This window comes from Ursus maritimus, unplaced genomic scaffold (assembly GCF_017311325.1).
Source record: "Ursus maritimus isolate PB19 unplaced genomic scaffold, ASM1731132v1 scaffold_6, whole genome shotgun sequence".
Classification (NCBI taxonomy): domain Eukaryota; kingdom Metazoa; phylum Chordata; class Mammalia; order Carnivora; family Ursidae; genus Ursus; species Ursus maritimus.
Window position 1 is genome coordinate 70,299,145 of NW_024426774.1, and position 19,738 is coordinate 70,318,882.

General features: G+C 46.6%; 1 protein-coding gene and 1 long non-coding RNA gene across 6 annotated transcripts in view; both read left to right on the forward strand.

The window, feature by feature from the left end:
- The window catches only part of LOC121101047, a 12,972-nt gene extending 4,207 nt beyond the window's left edge, over window positions 1-8,765 (forward strand). The window contains exons 2-3 of the long non-coding RNA XR_005832995.1: window positions 6,324-6,493; window positions 6,655-8,765. This is a non-coding gene — a long non-coding RNA (uncharacterized LOC121101047). The remainder of the gene's footprint in view (window positions 1-6,323; window positions 6,494-6,654) is intronic.
- Window positions 8,766-11,725: 2,960 nt separating this feature from the next.
- The window catches only part of MCFD2 (multiple coagulation factor deficiency 2, ER cargo receptor complex subunit), a 53,446-nt gene continuing 45,433 nt past the window's right edge, over window positions 11,726-19,738 (forward strand). The window contains exons 1-3 of one of the 5 annotated variants that reach the window (XM_008699836.2): window positions 11,726-11,833; window positions 17,457-17,617; window positions 18,405-18,564. In XM_008699836.2, the coding sequence (XP_008698058.1) occupies window positions 17,469-17,617; window positions 18,405-18,564 (309 nt within the window). In that variant the 5' untranslated portion in view covers window positions 11,726-11,833; window positions 17,457-17,468. The other 4 variants (XM_008699834.2, XM_008699833.2, XM_040623507.1 and 1 more) reach the window with 4 other exon arrangements.

Here is a 19,738-nt window from a genome sequence, read left to right on the forward strand (position 1 = left end):
CCCCCCCCAGTCCCACCCTGGGAGTTTACTGGTCTCAAGAGCCAAGGCATTTTTGAATGGACTTGTAGCAACAAAAGAAGAAACCTTGAATTAACAAAAGTAAAGAGAGAGACTTGATACTTCCACAGAAAACTAGGACTCTCGAAGGGCTGTACCTTTGGTGAAAGTATGAGCCAAAAATGAAATGTGCAGAGACGCACAGAGAAATAGTGAAGCTTTGTCTCTTAGCCTAGCCTCTTGATTGGGGAAAAAAATGTTCCCCTGTGAAGTTATAATATCAGTCTGCCCTTATTCAGGTCTAGAGTTCAGTCTTACATTGACTATAGAAACTGGGGGCTTGCAGGTTGAAAAATTAACTTAAACAATGGATACCAAACAGAAGCAAACATAAAATCTCTCTGAAGAAACACACCCTCCATCTGGGCCCCACAGGATTCCCATATACAAAGCCCTACTAAAGATGAGCTCATCATCTAAATTACAAAATGCAGGAGGATATAATCACCATGAGTGAGAGCTAAGAAATTCTCAGGAGGGAAATGGTATAGACCTGATCTAACATAGCGTCAGCCTGGCATGAATCTTCCACAATTAAAATCTCCAACGCATCAGAAGAATCTGTCAGTAGCTAAAACTGTTTCTTTTGTTTTCCCCAGACAGCTTGTTCAAGAGCACACGTCACAGACTAGACTGCCAGATATCAGCTGAGCCATTAGCCTCCCACCCACCCCCCAAAGAGTAAACCAAAAAATCTAAACACTTACTGTTCCTTGAGTGTCTTTAGTTTGTTTGTTTGGTTTTTTTCTCTCTCTTTTAAATCCCTTCTTGGTAACAGTCTAATGACTATTGTCTTTAAAATAAGTGAGTATATCATTTACATGGAGGTACCTAAATGTCTCTGAGTTATACTTTTTTTTTTTTTAAGATTTTATTTATTTATTTGAGAGACAGCAAGAGAGGCAACACAAGCAAGGGGAGTGGCAGAGGGAGAAGCAGGCTTCCCACTGAGCAGGGAGCCCGATGCGGGGGCTCGATCCCAGGACCCTGGGATCATCACCGGAGCTGAAGGCAGATGCTTAACGGCTGAGCCACCCAGGCACCCCTCTGAGTTATACTTTGACAGAGTCAAATGAATAGATGTAGCAGCAGGACTGGGCCACAAGAACTTCAGATAATAAAGTTCCCAGACTATTAAAAAAAATAGTGTATTTAAAATAATGAAAGACCTGTCCCTAAGTACTTTGTGTTTTGGGATGCTGCTGTAATGGTATTTTTAAAATTTCTTTTTCCCTGTATTCATTGCTAATATAAGGACATACCATTGATTATTGTATATTGACCTATAGCCTGTGGCCTTGCTAAATTCATTAAATTCCAGGAGCTTTTTTCTAGATTCCTTAGGATTTTCAGTGTGCATGATCATGTTGTCTGTGAACAAGGACTGTTTTACTTTTTCCTTTCCAATCTGTCTGCCTTGGCTATCTTTTCCTGCAGTGGTTTGAAGTTCTAGTGTAATGGTGAATAGAGTTGAAGGTGGATGTCCTTGCTTTGTTCCTGATGTTCGGGGAAGAGCACTTAGTCTTCCACTATAAGAACATTAACTGAGGGTTTTGAATAGATGCCCTTTATCCGATCAAGACTACCCTTCTATTCTTAGTTTGCTGGAAGTTTTGTGTTTTGTGTTTTTTTTTTATCATGAATGGGTATTGATTGCCTTTTCTTTTATCTTTTTAGATGATCATATAGTTTTTCTTATGATCATGTATTTATTTATTTAAGTAATAAAGGAAAAGAACTGTGAACCTCAAATTTTATACACAGCCAAATTTTCATTGCAATGAGAGAGAGTAATAAAAATATTCTCAGGCATACAAGGTCTCAGAAGTTTGCCGCATAAAAATCCACAATTGAAAATACCTTTAAAGGAAGTGTTCAAGTAAGAGAAACAAATCCAGGACAACCCTCAGGAGGTATGGGATGTCAGGGTGATCTAATATTTTGATAAATGTACTGCTGTTAAAAAAAAAAAAGTCTAAGATTGAAGAAAAGAGAATGTTAATCCAGAAGAACTAATGTCGAAAATTCCAAACAAAAACAACATGATGGCAGAGGAGAGGAGATAAAAGGGATATTAAGAAATGCTAATGTGGGGGGCACCTGGGTGGCACAGCGGTTAAGCGTCTGCCTTCGGCCCAGGGCGTGATCCCGGCGTTATGGGATCGAGCCCCACATCAGGCTCCTCCGTTATGAGCCTGCTTCTTCCTCTCCCACTCCCCCTGCTTGTGTTCCCTCTCTCACTGGCTGTCTCTCTGTCGAATAAATAAAAACAAAATCTTAAAAAAAAAAAAAGAAATGCTAATGTGTTTGATTTAGTAAGGGGAAGGTATATCTACTTAGAAGTTTAAGAAATCAACAGTTGTGGGATTTTTCACCAGAGGCCATGAGTTCTTTGATAATAGTCAGGGATGGAAGAAGCAAAGTCATTAAATCCCGACGGCCCTCATTTCCACCACCCCCACGTACAGTATGTCTGAATTCAGAACATCCAACGGAAGCCAAAACTCAACTGTGTTTCCCTCTTATCAGAATAAGAGGAGAAATAGGAAGCCTTGCCCCAGTGCCTTGACTAAAGCAGATATTAGTGGCATCAGTAGTTTGAGTTACCCCCTTGGTGGTTACCTTGAGCTTTGTGTATCCTGGCACAGCCCATCTTGGTTAAGATGCAGGGCGCGTTTCATTGTTTGAAGTGGGGAAGGGAACGTGATTGCCAAAGGGGAGGCTGGAAGAGAGAAGTAGCTTCACGTTCTAAGGCAGTTCCTTGTCAGGCCGGTCAATTTTAGCAGAGTGCGTGTGTGAAAACAGAGGACCTGGAAAGTAATCTCTAAAACTACTCATGCCTAGGCACCCCTTGGAACGTCTGCATGTACTCTCGGACGTACTCATGCTTCTTGGGAACAGTGATGGGTCGTTGTGATGGAATGAAGAACACAAAGAATGTAAGATAGGCTGGCTGGCTAGTTCTGATGGCTTTAAGCATAAGAGAGCTTTAAAAAAAATCAGGGGCACCTGGCTGGCTCAGTCAGTTAGAGCATGCGACTCTTGATCTCAGGGTTGTGAGTTCAAGCCCCATGTTAGGCGTGGGGCCTACTTTAAAAAAAAAAAAGTTAAATTGAAAAAATCGGATACCCAGAATTTTACGTTCTTAGCTCAAACCACAGTCAGAGCCTCTAGGAGTGTCTTTAAAAAGTCTCTTTTCCCTTAGAACTGCTGAACATAAGCAGCTAAACTCCAGGTGCAGTGGCTGATATCGTGGGAACCTATATCACAACATAAGATGAATTTATAAACCAATCCTGTCCTTCATGAGAAAGTTAAGGCATTGAATAAGATCATACAGGACCTTGGAAATTAGAATGGGGGAATCGATGCATCTGAGTGCCTGGAATTCGTAAAAGTCACTGGACTCAAATGTGATCTAAATTTATGAAGGTGAGGTCACTGGGGCTTATTGCCAGTGGAAGTGGCTTCTTTCTCCCTTCCGTCCTTGGATCCCTTGCTGGTGACCTCTGTTAGCTGAGCCAGCAAAAGGCAGCTGACCAGAGAGGCTAGGAAATGCTGTTTGCTGGGGCTAGTGCCCTTGTGATGCAAAATACAATAGAGAAGATGGAGGAATGGCTCTGAAGGCAAGTATGCCCAGGACAGTCACCCCCCTGCTTTCTGCTTGTGCCACTAATGTCAGAAGCCCTGCCGTGGCCTCTTATTGTCAAGTGGGATGTACTTTGTGTTCTCCTCGACCCTGTCCCAAGCTCTCGCCTGGTTTGCTTTGCTATTACACCTGGCCCCTGGGAGCGCTTGGGAATACTTGTCTCCTTTTGCTGAACCATGCTGGGGACTGGGGACTCCTTAAGGATGCTCTTAGGCCCTAGACGTCACCCTCAGTATTGCTTCTGGTTGTTTGGGTCCCATATTGGGCTCCCAGGGGCTTGCCATCTCCTGGAAAACACCTGGGGGAGGTAGGGACACTGCCCTGGGTTCTTCTCAAACCCCACCCAAGGCATGAACCCTTGACCAGCTCGGGATCATCTTTAAAGGGATCCTGCCCAAAAGGGTGTCTGCTGGAGTGCTAGGGAAGGCTGATATTGAGAGAGGACCAGGAGCTTTCTGAAAGGGAGGCATCAAGGGAACGGTGGTGAGGGCTCCCGCTGGGAAGCCATACAGACGCACCCTGAGTGAATCAGTATCAGATGGAGAAGGGGAGGAAGAGCCAATAACTGTACCAGTCAGGTGGGAACTTCCTTATCCCCTACCACTCTCCAGTCCTTCCCCCACTCGGCCCTGGTGTGGCCACTAAAGGCAGCTAGCCAGGGGAGGAAGAGCTGGTGACTGAGAGAGAGGAAAGATTGGTTGATTGCTTTATTACTTTTTCAAATATAAGACATTCTTTTTTTTTTAAGATTTTCTTTTTTTTTTAAAAGATCTTATTTATTTATTTATTTATTTGACAGAGAGCCAGCGAGAGAGGGAACACAGGCAAGGGGAGTGGGAGAGGGAGAGCAGGCTTCCCCCTGAGCAGGGAGCCCGATGCGGGGCTCGATCCCAGAATGTTGGGATCATGACCTGAGCAGAAGGCAGACGCTTAACGACTGAGCCACCCAGGTGCCCCCCTGAGCCACCCAGGCACCCCTAAGATTTTCTTTATTTATTTGTCAGAGAAAGGGAGTGAGAGTGCACAAGCAGGGGGAGTGGCAGGCAGAGGAGGCAGAGCGAGAAGAAGCTGAGCAGGGAGCCCGATGTGGGACTTGATTCCAGGACCCTGGGATCATGACCTGATCTGAGGGCAGATACTTAACCAACTGAGCCACCAGGCATCCCAGGAATTTGGTTTTTTTATGATACAACTTTCTGTTCTAATTTTTTCTAGCCACATGTACGTGTAACTTAGATGCAAAATATTTTTGAATTAAAATTCAAGAAATGTATATTACCAATTGTATATAATCAAATAATTATGAGGACTATACCATTATAAATGAACAACTTCCAATTTCTCTCTTTTTTAAAGAATTTATTTACTTATTTATTTATTTGGCAGAGAAGTGCAAACAAGGGGAGCAGCTGAGGGAGAAGCAAGCTCCCTGCTGAGCAGGGAGTTCAATGTGGGGCTCGATCCCAGAACCCTGGGATCATGACCGGAGCTGAAGGCAGGCACTTAACTGACTGAACCACCCAGGTGCCCCCCCCCTTTTTTGAAGATTTTATTTATTTATTTGAGAGAGAGAGCGCACAAGTCAGGGGAGGGACAGAGGGAAAGGGAGAAGCAGACTCCCTACTGAGCAGGGACCTAACGTGGGGCTCCATCCCAGGACCCCGGGATCACAGCCCAAACTGAAGGCAGACGCCCGACCTACTGAGCCACCCGGGTGCCCTAATTTCCTATTTCAACTAGACCTTCAATTCAGGCCAGAAAGGCTTCAATTTGCTTTCCCAGTTACACTATGATGATTTCAAACTTTGACCTGCTCTGTCTCCCTGCCCCTCCTCCAATTACAGCGCTGTCAGAAAATAGCCCTGCCTCCCAAATCTCTGGCTAGTACCCATCTGGGCTTTGGATCCTCTCTCTCCTGCCTCCTTAGTAACCTTATCCTTTCAATTTTATCCACTCTGCTGTCTCTTCAAGCTCACCTTTGCTGCCTCCTTTCCAAAAGGCTGTAGGCATACACGTGGCACTCCATCTCAAAGACGACCCTTCCTGGATCCTGTGTCCCCTCTAGCTACGTTCCTTTCCCTTCACAGCCAGTGCTTAGAAGACTTGCCCGTACGTGCTATACTCAGGGCTTGCCTACCAGCTACTCATCAGGCACTGCAATCCGGCTGCTGCCCAGTCCTCCCCGTGAGCTGCTCCCTGAGCCCCCAGTGACCTCACCTTGATCAGCTGAGTCCACATCTCACTTGGCCTCTGTGTCACTTAGGAATGCTTTGGAATGCAAGTGACAGTCTTAGAGTAGCTTAAGCAGGGACGCCTGGGTGGCTCAGTTGGTTAAGTGTCTGCCTTCTGCTCAGGTCATGATCTCAGGGTCAAGGGATTGAGTCCCTCATTGGGCAGGAAGCCTGCTTCTCCCTGTGCCTACTGCTCCCCCTGCTTTACTCTCTCTCTCTGATAAATAAATAAATAAAATATTAAAAAAAAAAAAAGAGTAGCTTAAGCAAATAGGAGTTCTCCCCACCTAATGGATATCTGGCGGTAGGCAGCTAATGGTGCTGGTCCAACAGCCCCACAGCATCTGGGTACCCTTTCTGAAATTCTCCCTGACTTCCCTTCACAGTTGAGGATGATTGCTGAGGGGGTACATCCCCACTCAGGGCTGGAAGAAGTGGAAAGGTCTGCACCAGTCACTTAGCTCTTATCAGAACTCCAGAAGATTTCCCAAGTTTCCCTGCGTCTCACTGCCAGAACTGTGTCACATGGCCATCTAGCTGCAAAAAAGATGGAAAAGTGAGTATTTAATGTTTTTTAGCCTTTATTGTGGAGACTGACAGGAGGAAGAGGGTGGACAGTTGCAACTGGGTACCACCCAGTCTAACTCGGCGGAGTCGGCATGGTGCAGCTCTTTGATTACTTGCAACCACTCACAGCCCTCTTTCCCATCTACACAGTTGCATGGAACATACTCACTCCTCCATAAAGGAGATGATCCTGAAGTTTCTCCCGGCTCCTACAGACAGCATGGAGTCCAGGTACTCTGTGAGCAGGCCCCTCTTCCAGGTCCAAGTATGGTTTCTCATGGCCTGATGACTTAAGCTAAAGGTTAAGTTCTCTGCTAAAATGAAAAAGACAGTACCAAGTGTTGGGAGAATGGGGAACAACCGAACCTCCCCATGCTCTTGCTGATGTAGAAATTGTCACAGCCATTTGGGAAAACTTTTGGCAGTATCAAATATCTGTGTTCCCTGTGAGCCAGCAGTTTCTATTCTGAGGTAGATACCTGATGGAGATGTGAACAGATGTGCAGCAAAAGAAATGTTCTACAACATTCAAAGCAGCATTATTTGTAATGGCCTCCCACCCAGATGTGCTTAGACAGTAGACGAGAACAGCATACGGAAATGAGAGTGATCTAAAACTGCGTACACTACAGACGAATCGCAAAATAACGTTGAGTCAAAGGAGCCAGACGCAAAAGAGTATGTACTGTGCGATTCCATTTATAGAAAATACAAAAACAGGTAAAATGGCTCTGTGCCATTACAAGTCAGGATAGCCGTTCCTTTTGGGGAGATGGTGGGTGGTACTTGAGAGGGAGCACAAGGGGGATGCCAGGGTGTTGAGAATGTTCTGTTTCTCAGTCTGGGTGCTGGTTATATGGGTGTGTTCGTTTCTGAAAATTTGTTGAGTTGTATGCTTTTCTCTATGTGTACTTTCCTTTGTGTATACTGCCGTGAATTAATACAAAATACATATGCTGGTCTCTGCCCCTGGTTCCTGGCACAGAGCTCCTAAAACCTCTATGATTTCCCAAGTGATAAGAACACTAGGAGCATCTTTTGTTCTAATATTTGATCTTCGACCCTGGTTCCTGACCTGGTTCCTGACACAGTTCCTAAATCCCTTGGAATTTCCTGGGTGATAGAAGTGTCTTTTGTTCTAATGAGGGGACTCTTGGTGGGCCCCTGGATAGCTTCAGGAGGGGGTTGGTCACCAGAAAGACCAACCCTTGATTAGAAGCTTGGAACTTTCAGCCCCACTCCCCATCTTCCAGGAAGGGGAGAGGGACTGGAGATTGATCTATCAATGATAATCAATCATGCTTATGTCAGGAAGCCTCCATAAGAATCCCAATAGTACAGGATTTGGAGAGCTTCTGGGTTGGTGAACACAACCATGTGTTGGGAGGATGGTGCACCCCACCTAGGCGGGGACAGGAACTCCTGCACTTGGGATCCTTCCAGACCTCACCTTCTGTATTTCCAAATCTGGCTATTCATCTGTATCTTTCATAATATAATAAACTGGTAAACATATGTAAGTGTTCCCCGAGTTCTGGAAACAATTCCAGCAAATGATCAAGTCCAAGGAGGGGGTCATGGGAACTTCCAATGTGTAGCCAAGTCGGACAGAAGTTGTAGGTAACCTGAGGACCTACGGCTTGTGACTGTCATCTGAAGTGGGGGGCAGTCTTATGGGACTGAGCCCTTAAACTGTGGGGTCTGCGGCAAGTCCAGTTAGTGTCAGAAACGAATTGCATTGTGGTACACTCAGTTGGTGTTGCAGAGACTTGCTGGGTGTGGGGAGAGAATCCACATACCTGGTGTCACAGGTATGGTGTATCTGAGTAAAGGAAAACAGGAATGTGTCTTTCCTCTACAACTGTACAACAAGAAAATGTACAAAAACACTTTCAATGCACAATGTGAAGAAACAATGAAAGCTTCCTTTTGGGAAAAAACAAAAAAGAATGGAAAGCATAATATACCCCCTTCAGTAATCCATATCCATTCCCGCTAGACAGAGAGAGCAAGGGATCTCTTCCTGGCGTTTAAGGTTTTCATCGGGCAATCTGGCGGCCCCTCCCTCTGTCCTCTGGTTGTGTGGAATACACAGTGTTTGTATCCTACTCTCTGTTGGAGGGAATGCAGGAATCCAGGGATTGGCCCAAGGGTTAAACAGTAACAGACCAATGTTGACAAGGCTTGAGATTTTAGGGACACAAATGATTCCCTCCCTCAATCATTTGTTAGGCTTCTGGCCAATTCCATGCCTGAGTAATCACAATCAAATAATTTACGTAGTTTTTAAATGGCTTTCTAATTAAAGATTAAAAAAATCTTTTTTTCCAAACAGGGAACATTTTTCTTGGTTAAAAAAAAAAAATCGAAGCAATACAAAAAGAAACAAATTAAGGTCTTATTCTCACCTCTGTTCTCTTTTATTAGTTTCTGGTGCCTACCTCAAGTGTTCATTTTTGCAAAACCAGCAAACCAAGTATTAGAATATTTAAGTCTTTGAGGGGCTGCTTTTTTTGTGTGCTCATAGTTGAGACAATTCGAAACAATAGTTGCATGGAGAGAATACCACCTCGGGTCTGTTTTTGCTACCTTGGGCCTCATTCTTATCTCCTGATAAAGCTGCCTCTTCCCTGTTTCCGCTTGTGCTGGCTTCAGCTTGGGTGTGCAAAGAAAATTATTTATTTCAAACCAGCGAGGCTCCAAGTTGTGGGACTCGGCCAATTTAGGTTGTAAGCTGCCAGTAAGGGGTTCCTCTCTTCCCAAGGCCTTATTTTTAATCTCAGCTTTCAAATCAGTATCTCTAAACCTAGATTTGTCACTCTCTTGAAGGACTTTGCTAAAAGCTACTAAAGGAAAAAAAAAGCCAACACCACTAATGTTTTATATTGTTTCTGAGATTTCTCCTACAATACAACGTTGGTTGGCATGCAGTCTGTATCCAAGACACAGCAAGTGACAGCAGTTTGACAGTTTCACTGTGGCTCAGCAAGTCAGTCACCAGCTTTCCAGTTTGGAATAGAGAGCCTTCACCACTGTCCACCTTAACCTTCATTAGCTAATTCCACATTTTAGTGTCTCTTTTTAGTGTCTTACTTGTGGTACCAAATTATTTGCCTGTTAGGAATGGGTTCAGCTACAAGTTACAGAATATTCACCTATAAATGGCCTAATTTAATGTGTGTTCTCATTCATAGACTAGAATAGGGACAAGAAGGCATGCAGGAAGGTCAGTTAGGAAGCTCTCCCAGTAGTCCAGGGAGCAGATGATGGTTTCATGGATACCAGTCATACTTCAGTAGAGCTGGGGGAAAACAAGAATAGCTCCTAGAATTTTGGCTTAAACAACTAAATGGATGGCAGTGATATTCACTAATGTGGACAAAACAGAGAGGTACATGTTTGGGGATGAAAATTAATTTGGGGGAAGGCCAAGTTAAGTTTTGGGATGCCAGTTAGACATTCATGTAAAGATGTCAAGTATGCAGTTTTTTTGAAGAATTAGGAATTACAGGGAGAGGTCATTGTTAGAGAAAAATTTGGAGTCACCTGCTTATAAATGGTACCTAAATCCATAGGACTAGATGAAATCACATAAGGAGAGTGGGTAGGTAGAAAAGGGGACTCAGGATAGAACCCTGGGTGCTTTGATATAGGTTGAAGAAAAGATAAGCCAGTAAAAAGTACCCAAGAAAGAATAGCCAATGAGGTAGGAGGACCAAGAGTGCATGATGTCAGAAAACAAGAGAAGAAAGTGTTTCAAAGTGGGAGTGGTTGGCCATGTTGAATAGTACTGAGAGGGCAAATAAAAACAGAGAACAGAGAAGGGACCACGCGATTTGCGTAGAGATTGTAGTTTCAGTAGCATGGTGGGGAGGAAACCAGAAAGCAAGCTTATATGATGGTGGTAATTGTCTATTAGAGAGGGAGCAATTGGTAATTCAAGAGAGAGCTGATAGAAGTTAAGATCCACAGAAAAAGTGGAAGCATTGGGCAACAGAACGAGAGCAAAAGACCATGTCTTATTTGTATCTAGTAGCTTCTACCACAGTGTCTAGTACATAAAAAGGACTCAAGAAATGTTACTCAATCAGCAAATAAATGAGCAAATGAAAGAATGGATGGATGGCAGATTCAGGGCTGAAGAATAAACTAGGTCAAACAACTTAGAGTAAGGAAAGAAGGGTGTCTTGAATTAACAGGGTTTCTTCAGGGACTTTGGAATCCTGGGCTTTTTCTCTGGGAGAGGGTTGACAGATTTCAATCCCAGCTGAAGGTGGGAGAAGGAATGAGGCACTGTCAATGGTAGTTACCTTGGCCAACTTTCAAGGTACTAATCTGCTAGAGCAGAATGCAGGGAGGGTTCTGGGATCATCTACTTAACCTCTTTCTCTCCCAGTCTCTCCCTTTCTGGGAGACTCATGAAAGATGAGTATGCATCTTTATGAACACAAGTGGGATAGGGGATTTAAAAAGTGACAGTCCCACATTCATTTACCCATCTGGTCAGCAGATATTCATGGAACAGTCTTGTATAGGGGAAAGTTTTAAGTGCAGGATTATGCGGGGACTTCTCATTTGTTTGTGCATCTGTTTTGTTTTGTTTTTGCTTGAAGTGCTTTGTCTTCTAAGATAGCAGGTGATTCCACGAACTGCACAAGTACAGTAGTATCTGAACTGGGCTGCCCATAAAATCTTGGTGGGACTCGTGTAACATGAGTGAAAGGTATTGCAGATGATGCGGCTTGTGGAATACAGCAAGCAGAGGCTGGAAGTAGGCCAATCTTGGAATCGCAGTATCCGTGGCTGGCCCCAGCGTCTTCTAGGTGTTTCATCAGGAGGGGAATTAGGATTCCTATGATCTTTCTTCCCAACCTTCAGTCGGAGGAACCAAGGAACCTGTAAAGGTGGAGGCAGAGTGGAAGCCAGCTGTAGCGTCCGACCCACCCACATTAACCATCCTACGTCCCCCGCTGGACTGCATTCCTACATTCCCAGCAACCTGCCAACACCCTGGAAGGCTCAGGTAGCCCAACCCGGACCCGAGCCGACTGTCGCCCTAGGGAAGGCAGGCACAGGAACTGCGTCTGCCTGGCTCTTGCTTGGCTTGAGCTCTTCACACGTGGAACCACCCCAGCGGTCCACACCGCCGGAGCGGGGCAGGGGCCGGGCTCTTTGGCGCCAATGGGCGGGCAGAAGGGAGCGCGCGTGCGCACGGCGAGTCGGGTCGGGGGGCGGGGCCACGTAAAAGCGTTCTGTGGACGGGTGCTGGCGAGGTTCATGTTGGATGCTTTGCGTCTGAGGAGAACTGCTTGGAAACCGGGCAGTGAGGGTGAGTGAACCCGAGAACACCTGAGACCGGGGCTTCGGCCTCTGAGGCCCGTGACTCGACCCTAGGTAATGAGGTCGGTGGGGCAGCACGCAGGGGTCCGCAGCAGGGCGGGATCCCGGCTCCCTTCTTCCCCGCTCGGAGCCTCGGGCTCAGGTCGGGGGGCCCGAACGGCCTGGGTGGGGGTCTCGGCCTCTGAGCTGCCTCAGGAAGCTTAGCCGGCTGGGAGCAGAGCCTCCTTCCTGGAACAGAGGCCGCCGGGGGCTTTGAAGCCGGATGGGTCCGGCCGGGGCCAAGTCCCTGCTTTCTTGGACGACCTGTACGGGGCCCGGGCCGTTACTCTCCGTCTGCCGCCGGTATGCCCGTCTCGGTTCGGGAGAGCGAACAAACAGGTCCTGGGCCGGGCGAGTGGAAGGCAGGGGAAGCGGACCTCCTCTTGTATCTCCTGTCTGGGCATGGCACCGCCAAGCACCCGGCGCCCAAGCCAGAAACATGGGCATCATTCTCCCCTCCGGCACGGCACCCCTTTACCCACTCAGTCGAATCCATCGAACATCTCTCGGGTATTTCCACTTAGCCCCTGATCCACAGCCCCTCTGCTGCAGCTAGTTCAGGCCACCATTTCCCCTGGACTACCTCAGTAGCCTTCTGACTGGCCCCCTGCACCTCTTGATCCTCTGTACTTTGTTGTGTACTGGAAAGCCAGAGTGATGATCTTAAAACAGATCTGATCGTCACTGGACGCCTTCCCCCACTCATTTTCCGTCCTTCAGAGGGTTCTCAGTGTTCTTGAAAGCTCTAAAACAGAGCTTATATAGGCCCTTCATGAACTGTCTTTTTACTCTTTTTGCCTTACTCTAGTTCTCTTCTCCACTCTGCTCCAGTGGATTAGTTCCTTGGCCAAACAACCCTCCTTATCGAATGGACGAGGTATAGTTCCTACTTATCCTACCAGATTTCAGTTCCCTGCCAGCCTGCAGAATTATTCCTACAAGCTAATCATATCCTTCCATCTGCCTCTACTGTGTCTTCCACCTTTTTTTTAGTTCCTGGATTGGACCAAGTTTTTTACAGGCTTAGGTGTTGGTTATATTTTTTTCATTCTGCCTGAAGTACTACACTTTAGTTGAAAAAATCCTTCTCATCCTTCATGTGTTACTCAAGGTGTGGGTTGGGGTTTCCGTGGTACTCCGTGGGTGTCTGTTTACTGGTCTCTTTTCGACCCAGGCTGTAATCAAGTGTGACAGGAGCCCACATGGGTCACAGTTCTGTCCTCTGTCTTCAGTACCTTGTGTGGCACCAGGCTGTTAGTAAAGACTGTGTTGCTTGAATGCATAAATGAAGCATGTCTGCTCCATGGGCTCCCCAAATAAACATATAGATCGAGTTATTAAATGCCCTGCTTTTCAGAACCAATTCTCAACCCCCACCCCCAACCCATGTAGCAATTTCTTTGGCCTAGGAACCTGACTCTATTCTTGCCTTCAGTCCAGGACCATAGCAGTGGTAAATGGGAAGTATTGTTCAGAGTTTTTCTTTGGCACTGATTTTGGGTACAGGATGTCTGGATATTGGTGAGTATGACTGCTTTGAGTTTGAATTAACTGAGGGCCGCTGGCAGGAGAGAAGAGCTGCTAACAGCTGCTGCAGTCTTTATGGAAGGAAGGCTGGCTCCAAACTCTTACATGCTGATAGGGCCAATGACACAATGGGAGGAGAGGGTGGGACAAGCTGGCCACGCCAGCCCTAGTGGGAGGGCTCGAAAGAGAAGTTATTTTTCCAACTTAGGCCAGATCTTCTGTGATAGGGAACAACATATGTGGGTGCCAGAACCCACTGCCCTAAATCATATGTGAAGGTGCGCTATCCTCCGGGCAGCTTTACACTTTGTGATTGGTTGAGTAAGGGAGAGACAGATAAGATAGGCTCCTGGCCCTCACAGAGGGAGGCAAAGAGAACAGTGTGTGACTGTATGTTGTGAGAGGCTGCAGACCGAGGTGGGAGGAGAGAATGACTGGTGTGGCTGGAAGAATCCCCGGATGACATGTGAACGTGGCCTGGAAGGGAGAGAGAGGACAGATTAATGGGCCAGTGGGAGCAAAGGCCCTGGGCCTGGAAGACGCTGCTGGATCAGTGAGGGGAGCCCTGTTACACTCCAGGCACTGCAAAAGACCCACCACTGAACATAGTCTGGCACTTTCCTCCTGGAACTGAGGCTCCTCCTTGTGAAGGATGTCTCAAAGCATGGGTTGGGTTCTGAAGTTGTTTTCAGAAGTCTCTCCTTTGGATTTTTTTCTAGTCTGGCCTTTGTAATTTCTCAAAGAAGGCAGTGAGCTTGGGAACTGCTGGGGCTTATCTACCGGGCTGTTTGCTCGTGGCCTTGAACTAAGTCATTAGGGTATGGGTGATGCAACATGTTCTTCAGGCAAGGGGAGTTGCTTATGTTTCTTTTGGAATGTGACAGTTTAATTTGTTAGGTGACAGATTCCCTGTTTTCCTTGTAGCACTTGGAGGGAGAGTTCCTCCTCTGTAGATTGGGCTTTTGTTGTGTTCTGTTAGAAACCTGCTACAGTGAGCCAATATGGGACATGTTCAAAACCAGTGGTTCTTGGCCTTTATTCTGCTTCCCTTGAAGAAGGGGTAATGTGGACCCATAGTTACTGTATTGCTTATCACTTGGTTGCTTTTTGGTGTTATTTGAGTAGAACCTGTCTCTCTTAAACACACTTACACTTTGATATATTAAGCCTCCATATAGTTATAGGAAATGGTGCTATGGGTTCATTGATTACTCCACTGTCTGATAGGTATCTCCAAAAAAAAAAAAAAAAAAGGTTTTATGCTCAGTTACATGGACATTATAACTTGGCAGCATATCTGTGAAGGCGAGATTCCCCCCCAACCCCTAAGGGCCATGGCACATAGGCTGAGAACTGCCAGCTTTTGTGTCAAGCCCTGTGCCTGATGCTGGGAATATGGATTTGGTCCCTGCCCTTAGAGAGCTCAGTCCAGCAGGGAGCACTTACCAGTAATCAGGCAGTTCTCAGGGTCACATTCACAGCAGTTGTCAGACAGGACCCTTCTGAAGGGAGGCACTGGGGAGCATACGGGAAGGATGCCTAAGCCAGACTTGGAATTGAAGAAGGCTTGCTGGAGAGAGAGATGTCCACTGTGCATGAGTCTAAGAGGTTTGGGAGGAACTGGCTTCCCTCTCTGCTCTCTCCTGTCCCAGAACTCTAAGATACTGGTTAGACCAAGCTGCTCTGCTCTGGCCTGGGCAGTCCCTGCTGGGAGTAACCTGAGACCTTGTTTTCAGGTACCAGGTACAGTGGCAGTGGCCTTGTCAGGGTCTGAACAGTTTTATTTGGTAAAACTGGAAATGTAGTTTCTGTTCCTGAATTGTTTTCTAGAGATGAGAATTAAATGAAAGCCCCCCCTTCTTTTTATTCAATCCATACAGATTGGAACAAAATTATGGAATAAATTACATTAAATACATATTTGTAAAGAAAAAATATGTTTTTAGTAGAAACTTTGGAATTCATAGAAAAATAAAAAGAGGAAAAATCAGAATCACACCTCATAATTCAGAAAATAATATTAAACAGTTTTTAGTCATTGTTATAGGAATGAAATATACAGACACTTTTTTTTTCTTACAGAACTATTCTTTATAGACTTTGGCAGGCTGCTCTTATTTTAAATGTATATTAAGAACCTTTTCTTATTGTTAAGTATGACATTGCATTATGATGTCCCTATACAGTAGTACGATTAGATGCTGCTTTTTGGCCCCCTGGAAGTTATATCCCAGTGATGGTTGTTCCCTTAGGGAGGGGACTGTTGGAGGGAATACTGTGGGAAATATTCCCATACGTTGTAGGGATGACACTGTCCCAGAGTCCCACCTTTTGGGATGGGTGAGGGGGCTGCAACACAGGTACTTCTCAGCCCCAGGTGCAGGGAGTAGAGATAGCAGCAGCTTTGGAGTAAACTCTGTGTGTGGTGGGTGCAAGGGAATGACCAGTACCTTAAGCTTTCTCTTTACTGCTGTCAGTTTGGGGTTGTGGCTACAGTTGGCTCTTTAGAAATCACTGGCCTTGGGGCGTCAGGGTGGCTCAGATGGTTGGGCGTCTGCCTTTGGCTTGGGTCATGATCTTGGGGTCCTGGGATGGGCCCCAGGTTGGGCTCCCTACTCGGCGGGGGGCCTGCTTCTCCCTCTCCCTCCTCCCCTCCCCCTCCTGCTCATGCTCTCTGGCTTGCACACATGTGTGCTCTCTCTCTCTCTGAAATGAATAAATTAAAAAATCTTAAAAAAAAAAAAAAAGAAATCGCTGGCCTTGTTACCAGCAGAATCTTTGATGCCTTTTGGAAGGTGAATGTATAGTCTTTGTGTTGGTGTGGAGGTCTCTTGGTGGTCCTTCACCTTCCTTTTTGAGGTCAGTCTATAAGCCCCTGGAAGGACTGGTAATTTCAGTTTAATAAACAGTTAGTAGAGGCCTGCCTGAGCTTTGGTGGGGAATGCTGGGACCAAAGCACTCCTGCCCTCAGGAGCTTGCGGTGGAGCTGACTATGTTTTGTTGACCACAATTCCAGGTCTAGCCAAACTCTGGGAGTATTTGATGGCATCCTATGTAGTTCTTCTTTCCACTGCTCTTGCACTGTTCTTTTCACAGTGGTTGGGTTACCTGCCTCTGTCACAGTCCTGGGAGATGGACGAGGCAAGGGTTAATGTCCTTTTCTACGTGTCCCCAACTGTAGGCCTATATGTGACCTGCCTCATCATGTGACCTGCCTCATTGCTTCCCTTAACTACCACATTCCTATCTCTGGTCTTGCTCCACTAAATTCCTTCTCCTCACTGTGCTGCTGGATGAGCCATTCTGAAACCTAGCTCTGTCTCCTCTCCCATTCACAAATCCTCAGTGGTTCCCCATTCATCCTGCAGCAACTTCAGCCTAGTGTGCAAAGCCATATCCCGTACAGCCTGGTCAACCTCTGTGTCCTTTGTCCTCTGTTCTGCCTGCTTCATACCCTCTAGGCTCTCCCCATCTGAACCACTTGGAGTTTCTTTCCCACTTGTCTGACCTGCTTCTCGCTCACACCATTGCTGTAGTCCTTCAGTCCCTGCACATCCAGTGTGTGCTTGTCTGTCCAGGCCCAGAAGTGTCCCCAGATCTGTCAGCCTTCCCTGATTCCCTGATTCCCTCACCCAGAGGAAATTTCTTCCTCTGAACTTTCAGTTTTGTTTTTCTTTAGGACACCTCACTTTCTGCCTTATTAGCGCTCTCCACAGGAAGTATTTTACCAGACTGTAAGCTTCTTGTAGGCAGGAATACTCTTCAAATCCCTGTAAGCTCTCATTGAATTGCTTGGCATTCTGAAGGAACTTTAGGAAATGTCATGGAGCCCTCCCACCCCCCATTTGAGTGATGGGGACTTGGAGTACCCAAGGTCATCTGACAGTCTAGTGGCAGAGCTGGCCTTGGGCCCAGTTGGACATGTTCTTTTCTGCCGTCTTATTCCTTTCACTGAGTTCCTTCCCCAGGAGCACACTGTGTCACGTTTTGAAAGAACCTTAGCTCTGGTGTTTTCACCTGCACCTTCTGTGTTCCCCACCTCCCAGGTACCAGCGACCATGCGATCTCTGCGGCTGCTCAGAACCCCCTTCCTGTGTGGCCTGCTCTGGGCCTTTTGTGCTCCAGGTGCCAGGGCTGAGGAGCCTGGGGCCAGCTTCTCCCATCCCGGCAGCGTGGGCCTGGATAAGAATACAGTGCACGACCAAGAGTACGTATTCAGCCAGGGCTGGGGTCCCAGGGCCTCCCATCCGCAGCTGCAGCCTGTGGCCAGCTGCGATGGCTCCCTCCATCCGGTCTTCCTTCCATTATTTGTACCACTTGACATTTTTCAAGAACGATACTTAGTCCTTAGAGCCACCTGTAAATCAGGCAGTCTTTTTTCCATCATCGTTTGATAGATGGAGGATCTTGAGGCCCACATGGGATGAATGACTTGCCTGAATTCATTCTGTCCCTCTCTCTTTCATCACAGACAGACATGCAGACACCGCCCCAATACACACATTCATACTCGTGTGTGCACACACATCTTCACACACATACAGACAAGTAGTAATGGCAGAACCCAGGATAGAACTAAGGTTTCTTGACTGACCAGACATTTTTCTTTTTTTATTGGCACATTTAAACATTGAATTATTTGTTGAAACTTTTGTCCTGGGCCAGTTAGCCTCACACATTATTTGTTATCCTTAAATTGGTTTGAAAACATTTTTTTAATTGCTAGCCCCCAAAGGTGTTATAATAGCATTCTAATAATAAAGAGGGAAAAACACTCCTAATCTTGCCAGCCTAACAGGTGAACTGTTTGACTTTTTCCCTGCCCCTTTCATGGCCTTGCCCGTATCTGTCATCCTTAAGTGTGCTCTGCCACTGTTTCTGTTTGGTTTTCTGGAATGGGTGAACTTTAAGATCTTGACCTTTTCAGGATTTAAGTTTTTGGCATGATCCTGAGGTTGTTGCCGAGTGGTCTGAGTCTAACTGTTGGTTTTTAGGCATATCATGGAGCATCTAGAAGGTGTCATCAACAAACCAGAAGCAGAGATGTCCCCACAGGAGCTGCAGCTCCATTATTTCAAAATGCATGATTATGATGGCAATAATTTGCTTGATGGCCTAGAACTCTCCACAGCCATTACTCACGTCCATAAGGAGGTAGGTCAGCCGTGGCTCCGTGGACAGCCTCCCCGCCCCGCCCCCCCCAGCATGTCCATCCCCAGTCTTGATGGACCTGTGTTGTCCTTGTACAACAGTATTGCCGCATCTCCTTTTTCTGCTCGTCATTCCATTCTGCCTCTTCCCATTCAGAGCCCCTTCTAACAAAGGGTGACCTACTGAGGCAGAAGCCCTAGGGCCTATATCTCTGACAAGTGCTAAGGCATTTCTCCTGCACCCTGGAGTTTGGGAACCAGCGCCTAAAGGACAGACCACATTAAAATGCAGAGCAGGGGAGAAATTGTTTTATTTGAGAAGAGTGGCGAACCAGGGGACCAAGGTGTCGAGGGACTCAGCAATAATTGAGGATTTGTATGATATACAGTTCTCCATATGAAGCCGTTTGTAGAGCACTTTCAAGTGGGTTAGAGAGCTCGTTTGATCTTTGCAACAGCCTGTGAGTAGGCAGGGCAGGCACTGTTATTACCTCGAGTTTAGAGGTGAGGGAACTGAAATCAAGAAGTTCTGTCTCCAGGTCTAGTGTCTGTCCCACTCTGCCACCCTGCAGTCTCTATAGGGAGGAAGAGAGACAGAGCTGGGGATGTGCGTGTGCTCCCATTGGCTGCCAGAAGAGCAGATTTGGGTTTGCTTTGAAGGCAGTGGGGAGCACTAATGGCTTTGTGCGGCAGAATGGCAGTGTCACGGGAAGATCGTTGGCTGTGGGAGGCAGACTGATGGATGTGGGGAGTGACTTGCATCAGGGAGAGAACCTGGGATTCAGCAGTCCTGGCAGGCCAGCCTGGTGGTGGTGGTAGGAGAGCAAAGGGTGCACAGGGGTCGAGGTGGCAACGGAAGAATCAGCCAAGGATGTGAGCAGCGTTAGCTTAGCACTCGGCACAGTGAGCGCTGCTGTATCTGCTTCTGGAGCAGGGCCAGTACCTTCACCCCCAAAATTGTAACAGGTTCTTCTGGTCGGCATTGCCTTCCTCTTCTTGTTCTGACCCCAAGATGCTGTCCAGTGCAGACTGCTTGCACTTCTCAGTGCACGTTGTGCCCAGAGCTGACCCTCGGGAGAGCCTGGGTTGTGAGCTTTTCTCTAAGATGGGTTTGTGGGAATTAGGAACCTCATAATTCTGTGTAAGCCAGACCTAGCTTTCTACAGCGAACGTGTATT